Below are 8,773 nucleotides of genomic sequence, written 5' to 3'. Positions count from 1 at the left end.
ATTTTTGGTGGCCTAGAATGAAGAAGGAAGTAGCAGAGTTTGTGGCACGATGTTTGAACTATCAAAAAGTGAAAACTGAAAGAAGTAAGCCTAAAGGGTTAGTGCAATCATTGGAAATTCCACAATGGAAGTGGGATTCAATCTCAATGGATTTTGTTGGTGGTCTTTCGTTGACTAAAGCTGGAAAGAATAAAATTTGGGTTATTGTGGATAGACTGACCAAGACCGCCCGATTCATAGCAATGAACGAGACTTGGAGTATGGAGCAGTTAGCAAAAGCCTATGTCAAGCAAGTGGTTAAGTACCATGGAGTACCTAAAGATATAATCTCCGATAGAGACTCAAGGTTTCTATCTCAGTTCTGGAGAGCTTTGCAAAAAGCAATGGGGACAATGTTGAAGTTGAGCACGGCATTTCACCCAGCTACAGATGGGCAAACTGAGAGGACCATTCAGACTTTAGAGGACATGTTGAGAGCTTGCGTGATGGACTTAAAGGGATCGTGGGATGAACACCTCGATTTGGTGGAATTCTCATACAATAATAGTTATCATGCATCAAGATGGCTCCTTATGAAGCCTTATATGGTAAAAAATGTAGAAGTCCTTTGTGTTGGGGAAATATGGTGGATGTGGTGGTCTTAGGACCCTAATACTTGGAAGAGACAATTGAAAAGGTTAAGTTAATTCAAGCAAGAATGAAGGCTGCTCAAGACCGTCAGAAGTCGTATGCGGATTTAGGTCGAAAGCAAGCAGAATTCCAAGTCGGAGAAAAGGTTCTTTTGAGAGTATCGCTGACTAAGGGAGTCATGCGGTTTGGCAAGAAGGGTAAGCTAAGTCCAAGGTTTATTGGCCCTTACGTGATTTTGGATAAAATTGGACAAGTAGCTTACCGATTGGCTTTGCCTGTGGAGCTAGACAAGGTAACCAACTGCTATTTTTAGCTAGAAATCTTAAAGGAAGAAGGAATTTTGTCTAACTTGTGGATTGACAGGTGCATGATGTCTTCCACATTTCTCAGTTGAAAAAGTATGTTCACGATGCCTCGCACATGATTAACCCAGAGGTAAAAGAAGTCTCTTCTTAAAATTTTGAGTAAATGCGATGAATAAAGAATGATAAGAAATCTGTTAATGAAAAGATGGTAGAGTTGGATGAAACTCTTTCGTACGAAGAGACCCCGGTGAAAATATTGGACTTTAAGACCCGGGATACCCGGAGGAAATCAATAAGGCTGGTAAAGGTGTTGTGGTCCAACCACTTAGCCGAGGAGGCTACGTGGGAAGTGGAAGAAGATATGAGGAGTCTGGACCCGGCTTTGTTTGATTCAGGTAATAGTCAAGTTACGGGGACGTAACTTTCTTTTAAGGAGGGCAGGTTTTAAAACCTCACTCCGTGTTCTTTTATCTTTTAGTTGATGTATATGTGTAGTTTAAGGGTTTAGATTTTAAATAAGATGCTTCGGGGTCGAAGCTTTCTTTTAAGGGGGGTAGATTGTGATAACCGAGATTTTTGCTTCCATTTCCATCTAGTTGAAATTCCAAAATTATCCCTAATTTTTTTCCAATATTCATTTGGTCCCTAATCCATGTTCATTGAAGTCTACTCTCATGTTCATATCCATTGGAATTACAAACTCTATTCATTTGGACCAACTAGTTGTTAAACTACCTAGAATATTATTATAATTATAATATTTCTTTTCTTGAATTAGGTGATATATATGTATAATTAATTTTAATATTATATATACTTATATACGTATGTATGGTATGATGTGTGTATATATATATATATATAAATTATATAACTATGCATGTGTTATATATAATATATATGATATGTACGTGTATATATATATATATATTTAAGTGTGAACCTATATATTGTATTAACTACACAACTAATATATATAGACTATGACTAATTTTTATATATATATGTATTAGTCGTGTATATGATATATATATAAATATATAATCCATATCAAATCAAGATTTATTTATCCTATCAAATTATTATTTTATTATCATAAATCTCTAGATTGGGAGTTACAAGAGGGTGATTGGGAGTTTTTCAAATTAGTGATTCTATCCTATTTATTCTCATTCAAAGGGGGGAATATTTATCTAGTCTTCCTCTCTCCTCCTTCTCTTGGCCGAAGAAAACATCACAAACGAAAAAAAAATTCTTCTTCTTCTTTCTTTTGATTGAAATCCATCTTGGGAAGCAAAGTCTTGATAAGTAAGTGTTATATTATATTTATAATTCTAGAGTTAGTTTATATATGTGTATCTTATAGGAACTTTTCCTTGTGTATTTTGGTTGGTGGAAATTGTTGCTAGTAGAGGAGGTGGATCAAACCAACAAGGGTTAGAAGAGGATTTTCTAGGGTGTACCTACAGTTTCCAAGTAAGTGGATTTTACTCTCCTTGCTTGCCCTTTATTTTTAGGTATTGTTCTACTTGGTGGATGAGATTTTATGTATGATCATGCGTTGTTCCTATGAGGAAATTGTTAATTTGTTTGATTACCCAAGTAGTTCATACCACCTTGATCTCAAGAAAATTATTGGTCTATTTTATTAAAACTCTATTTTATAAAATTCTTTTATATATGTGTGTACTGATACGTATGTGTGCATATTCTAAATATCTATGTATATATATATTTGTATGTTTTAGTATACATACGTGTACACTATGTGTATAAAAAAAATAATAAATATAAATATATATATATGTGTGATTCTGTGTGCGTGTGTTCTTATTTATATATATATATATATATATATATATATATCTTCTATGTGCGTATGGTGTATATATATAAAAATATAAATATAATTAGTGTATGTGTTTATGAGTACGTATAATAGCTATTAAAGAAAAAAAATAATGTTTATATATTATAATTGTATGTAGTACGTTACTGTATAAAAAAAAAAACATTACTATTTATTATCATTGTATATAATTGTTAGGATTTGTACGTGTTATCTTATATATGTAGATATATGTCAATATATGAGACTGAGTATATAATACTTGTAAGATTAGTGTATGTGCATATATATGTAACTGCAGAGATAATTATATAAAATTGTTTATTTAGTTGTATATAAAAATATCATATATTTGTGTAGGCCGTATGTTTAAGTATGTATATATAGATATATTTTCTTAACTTATTATATACAAAATTACTATTATTATATGTATGTACGTATGTTTCATGAGAGTATATAATTAATAAGTTTTATTAGTATATATATATATATATATATATATGAATGTGTGGCCGTATATGCATATGTGTTTGTTGTGTATATATGTATGATTGGACCGTATATATGTATTGTATGTGTAGAGGTATTATTATTTATTAGGGATTTAAACTTTGTATTTGGGTTAGTATATTTAAGGTTTAAATTCATTAATTTGATAATATTTGGGTTAGTATGTTAAGGGTAAAAATTGGTTGTTATTTTCTTCTAAGAAATTTTGCTTAAAAGTGACAAAAGGATTTTTCATAGTACACTATCTGTAAAGTTGAATTTCTTCAAATTGAGGACATTTTGCTAAAATATTGATTTGAAAAATTAATATTTTATTTTGACTCGAAAAGAATATTTCAAAGAAAATGCAAGTTTTTCAAAATTGGAAGCTATGTGATGTTATGAGAATTGTTGTGAATGTGGTGATTTATTTTATGAATTGAGGAGTGCCCGTAAGGAACAATCCTCGGGTTACTAGGGCACTATGGTGTGTTCTGTTGAGATGGGTCTGTGTACCCTAATTACAGGAGTAGTCAGTAGAAACCTTATCCTGGCTACTAGGGCTGGTAACTTCCCGTTGAGGCTTGGAATCCTCATTCGAGGGTGTGCACACTTAAGGTTAGAGTCCGGTTTCCATTGTAAATGAGAATTTTTGTGAAGTGTTCAGTTTAGGTATACTGTTCGCTAGGGCCTGAATCCAAAGGACCCTGTCCCATTATGTTGTTGTTGCGCTTCCAAATGTTTTTTTTTTTACTTTACCTAATATTTCTATTGAATTTTCTGAATTATGGCATTGCAGCCAAGCTTTGAAAATGGTAAAGTGTGATTTCAAAATATATATATTTTACTTTCGGGGCAAGCAGTCCCTTACTTAGCAATTTTTGCTAACCCCTTACTTTCTTGTTATGTTTTGAAATCTCTAAATGAGTAACAGGTGATGCTTGATATGTTTGCAATAAGAGTGCGGTAGATCGAGATCCCGAAGGCTTTACAAGGCTTAGAATAATTGTATTAGGGATTTCAGATGTTATTTTTGAATTAAGACTCTGAACTTTGTTATCTTTATGGTTTGAGTTGGTTTAGCCTTGCATCTAGCCAAGTAGGGTTAGGTGTGGCTGTAGCACCCATGAAATAAAGTACTTTGGTTTTATTTATTATGGACTTGAAATAAAGGATATGCTAAAATTCTATTTATAGTAAGTCCATTTATAGTAAGTTCGGGAATCGAAATTTTGGGGTGTTACAAAACTGAATTGAGCCCAAAATACCATAACAGGCCCTATATTTTGTTGGACCAAGTCTGACCCAAATGGGCCTGACCCGGCCCAAACCTTTATTCCATCATCATCTTCTTCTTTAATCGCTCAAAAGACCCCCCTAGCTTACCTGATGAGGAGCCGACTGGTGATAGGAAGAAGCAGCAGCATCGGACCCTGATGCGGTGCCGACGGGAGAAGTAAGCAACGACGCTGTTAACAGATATCCAGCTCGCCACCGCTATCTCCCCTCATCACGCCTCGCCGCCATTCGCCACGTCTCCAACATCCTTGACCGCAGCGCCGGAAACAAAACAGCAACGGCGATTGGAACGCGGAGCAGCAGCAACCAGATGTCTCCGGCGTCACCTGAAGGAAAGGATCGAGCAGCAACGTCGCCTCCGCAACGCCTTAGACAGCCGCGAAGCAGTCCGGTCGAAGCCACCACTCTGGTCGCCGTCAGTCTTTGTGCACCACTGGAGCTCCATTGTTGAAGGCAACTCGTAGGAAAAAAAAACCGACCAGATTGCGCAAGTAATGGGACGGCGCTTTCCACCGCCAACAATGGCTACCGGCAAGCCCATAACCGGCGATCGGATCACCAGAAAACGAAACGGCGTAGCAGCAAGCGAAAAAAAAAAAATCCAGAAACCAATTTTATTTTTATTTGTTTCTTAATGGGAAATAAACCAAATTTCCAGCCCAATTAATTACAAATAATTTGTTCTTGATGTGGATTTAATTCCAGCATTCCAAAATAAATCAATTACAATTAATTCACTCAAAAATATACATGCCAGATTTACTTAATTATATCATAACCAAATAGATATATGATATATCTGTATGCAAAATTTGAAGAATTAGAACGAATGTAATTGAAATCAAAATATATACAAAACTTGATGTATATAACACTTAATATTGTTTTAGGCAAAACAATAAACCGGGCAGAGATTATAAAGGCTCTGATACCAACTGTTAGATATAAATAATCTAACTGTATAGAATGGTTTACGAGTAACCTGACCTCGTAATAGCGGAAGCGGAATCATTGTTGATCTCCAGTCACAGTTGATGTAATGCCTCTTGAACGGTAGACCGTCAGCCATATTTGTCCCATACTTGACTCAGTGTCCCATACTTGACTCAGAACCCTAAATGATGTACTGGTGTCTACTGAGCAGTATGAGTACCGGGAACTGTATGTGCTATATAATGCTTACCTTGTATCCCATCAATACAGGTTTATATAGGCACAGAGTTTGGTTAAATAATTACTACTAGTTATTTAGTACAACCAAATCACTTAATAAGCCTAGTCAACTTGCACCACTTAATTAATGCCCTAATATATAATATATAATATATACTCCCTCCGTCCCTAATTGTTTGTCTCATTTACTTTTTGCACGGTTTTTAATATAACATAACAAATGATACTAACCTTTCAATTTTGCCCTTCAAAAGTAGGTGTTATTTGTACAAAGTACAATTGTACTTACCTCATTAATAGTCTAAAAAGTTGAAAAGTCAAAAAGGTAAATTGGGAAATGTAGAATGATAGTTATGTTCAATTTTAGAAAAAGGACACTATTTTGGGACAAACTAAAAAGGAAAGTAAGACAGGTAAAATGGGACGGAGGGAGTATATATTATTAGGGAAATCTTACCGCTATCTCTTATGGATTTCATAGGTTTTATGAAAGATTTCTTTGAAAATGGACCCTTCAGACCAAGTGGACAGTTGCTTGTTAAGAATGACCATAGCTAGAACATAGGTATGGTTTTAGTATATCATTAAATTAACCCAAGAAAAGCTTTGCTGTTTTAATGAGTAAAGAAATTATGTAAACATTGCAGAGGCAAATATGTTGTACTTAGAGAGTCCAATTGGTGTGGGGTTTTCATATGCAAATTATACTTCCTCAGTTCCTCTTATGAGACAGTGAATGATAAGGTCATAGGTTTGTGAATTGGGTGTGAGAGGTAGGTATGTACGACACATGCAGTAGTACTCTTTGTTATTTCTTTTTTCGCATCAAGAGAGAGTTCACTATCTATGATTAACAGAATATTTAATAATGTTGAGATGAATTGGGTATGTTCAGCCTAGGTGCCTGGTGAAAAGGAGGGGTTGATACAGGAGACTCCATACCAAATGGGTGAAACACTGAATGGAAAATGTGGGCTGGACATTGACAGAGTGAAGAAGATGATTGAAGAAACTTTGTAAACCCTCAGAGCTGAGATTCTAAGAATGCTTCTGAGAAATCCATTACCTCAGCCATGAAAAACTGGGCATCCAAAGGTACTATACTGTCTTTTAAAAAAAATAAGTATTATGCAATGGAATTATTCTTTTTAATGGTTAGTTATGTGAGTCATTGATTGATTGAATGAAAAATCAAAAAGACAAAAAACAGAGTGAATCATTCCCTACTGTTGAGGATAATAATGTAGTATAGTAACATTTGCACAGTGTATTTAAGATTAATTATTGATTTAAATATTTTAGATTATAGTGTATATAAATATAAATTTTGTTGGCATATGAAGGGAAAGTTAAGAAGGATGATGTAAAGTTGTAGACATGTATGTCTTCTTTTTATTTATAATATATTTTTTTATATATAAATTAATGTATTAAATTGTGAATTGAATTTAATTTATTTTATAATATGATTGTGAATTAATTATATTATATTATGGTTGTGGATTAATTATGGTGAAGAATTTAGTTGTGAAGTTTTGGATTAGTAATTATATTATATTATAGTTGTGTAAGTATTGAATATTTGAATTTGTCAAGTACATTATGATTGTGTAGATATAAGTATTAAATTTGTGGATTATAATATATATGATTAAGTTGAGATCAAATTTGTGAAATATTTATACTATATTACATGGTTGTATATATCAATTGGTAATGAATTTTTATTATTAATTGTATATAAGTGTTGAGTGAATAATTAAAATTTAACTAAATCTAATTAATAAAGCACTCCATATGTTTTTTTTTAATTTTTTTAAAATAATAGGCGTCTTGACTTAGTAAGTCAAGACGCCTACTGTCCATCTGTCCGCGTCATCCCAGTAAAGACGCATAAAGTTGGCAATTTTCAGCGTCTGGGTCATATGCGTCTGGGCTATTAAAGACGCGTATTATCATTTAGTAAAGACGCAAATGACTCATTTTGTAGTAGTGTAGGGCTAGTAACTTCCCGGTGAGGCTTGGAATCCTCACTCGGGGGTGTGCACACTTAAGGTTAGAGTCCTGATTCCATTGGCATGAGAATTTTGCAAAGTGTTCAACGTGGAGCTGTTCACTAGGGGCTAAGTATAAAGTACCCTGTCCCATTTATGTGTGATTGATGTGCTTCTATATGTATTTTGTGGTGTGAAAATATGGCACAAAATAAAGTTTTAAAGAAAATTTTATAAGTGATGATATTATGAAAAGTTCTATATGCTTTTTGATATGAATATCTATAAATTGTTTTTCTGGATCAAAAGTGCAGAGCATCCGAGTTTTGAAAGAAGGGGTAAAGTAAAGTAAATAGTTATTTGCTAAAAAAAATTTGTTTTCTTTAGGGGCAGGCAGTCCCTTACTTAGCAAGTGTTGTTAACCCCTTACTTTCTTGTTGTATTTTTGAAATCTCTATTTGAGTAGCAAGTAACGTTAACATGGTTTGCTGTGAGAGTGCAGCAGACCGAGGTCCCGGGGACTATCAAGGCTTAGAGAGATTATGTAATAAGGATTGTGATGTTATTTCAATTAAGACTTATAAACTATATTTTATTTTGGTTTTGTTTAGTTAGCCTTAGCACATAGGTCTGTTGGTTGCCTAAGTGTGGCGGTAATGCCCTCAATAAGATTTTGAAAAGCTTCCGTGTTCTAAGTTTTGTTTTAAGAATTACTGAATCAATTGGTGGAAAAAAAGGTCATTTTTGGGGGTGTTACAGTTCGGGTACCCATTGCACCGACCTTCGAAAAAGCATGGAGATCCATGTGAAGTCGGGTGCCTGATGACGTTACCTTAGGAAGTGAGAAGAAAGAGGGATCGCCCTAAGTCATTGGCGATGAGTGGTCCATGTCCCTACCCTCATTTATTTTTATGCTTAAGGCTTTGACGTTTCGGTTGGAAGGGTTGATTGAGTGGTGTACATTGTTCCAACTAGTGGGATCGGCTTGAAGGCCCTAGCATAATAGGATGTGAAACCAACTTTGATTTGCA

General features: G+C 34.2%; 1 protein-coding gene and 1 long non-coding RNA gene across 2 annotated transcripts; both read left to right on the top strand.

The window, feature by feature from the left end:
* Positions 1–697: 697 nt before the first annotated feature.
* On the top strand, positions 698–1,435 carry LOC115995977. The gene is made up of 4 exons (XM_031235120.1): positions 698–922; positions 994–1,065; positions 1,114–1,330; positions 1,431–1,435. The coding sequence occupies exons 1-4, from the start codon at positions 698–700 to the stop codon at positions 1,433–1,435; spliced, it is 519 nt and encodes a 172-aa protein (XP_031090980.1).
* A 705-nt stretch (positions 1,436–2,140) lies between these two features.
* LOC115996566 lies at positions 2,141–4,243 on the top strand. The gene is made up of 3 exons (XR_004093647.1): positions 2,141–2,243; positions 2,345–2,411; positions 4,211–4,243. It is a non-coding gene; the product is annotated as an uncharacterized LOC115996566 (long non-coding RNA).
* The last annotated feature ends 4,530 nt before the right edge of the window (positions 4,244–8,773 follow it).

Source organism: Ipomoea triloba, chromosome 11, assembly GCF_003576645.1.
Source record: "Ipomoea triloba cultivar NCNSP0323 chromosome 11, ASM357664v1".
Classification (NCBI taxonomy): Eukaryota; Viridiplantae; Streptophyta; class Magnoliopsida; order Solanales; family Convolvulaceae; genus Ipomoea; species Ipomoea triloba.
Note: the sequence above shows the minus strand (reverse complement) of the source record. Positions and strands in the feature narration are given on the sequence as shown.

Excerpts from the sequence above, each read along its gene's own strand:
- LOC115995977 (XM_031235120.1), top strand. The coding sequence starts at position 698 with ATGAAGGCTGCTCAAGACCGTCAGAAGTCGTATGCGGATTTAGGTCGA. Across the intron at positions 923-993 it reads TGCCTGTGGAGCTAGACAAG|GTGCATGATGTCTTCCACAT; the intron begins GTAACCAACTGC and ends GTGGATTGACAG. Across the intron at positions 1,066-1,113 it reads CGCACATGATTAACCCAGAG|AATGATAAGAAATCTGTTAA; the intron begins GTAAAAGAAGTC and ends CGATGAATAAAG.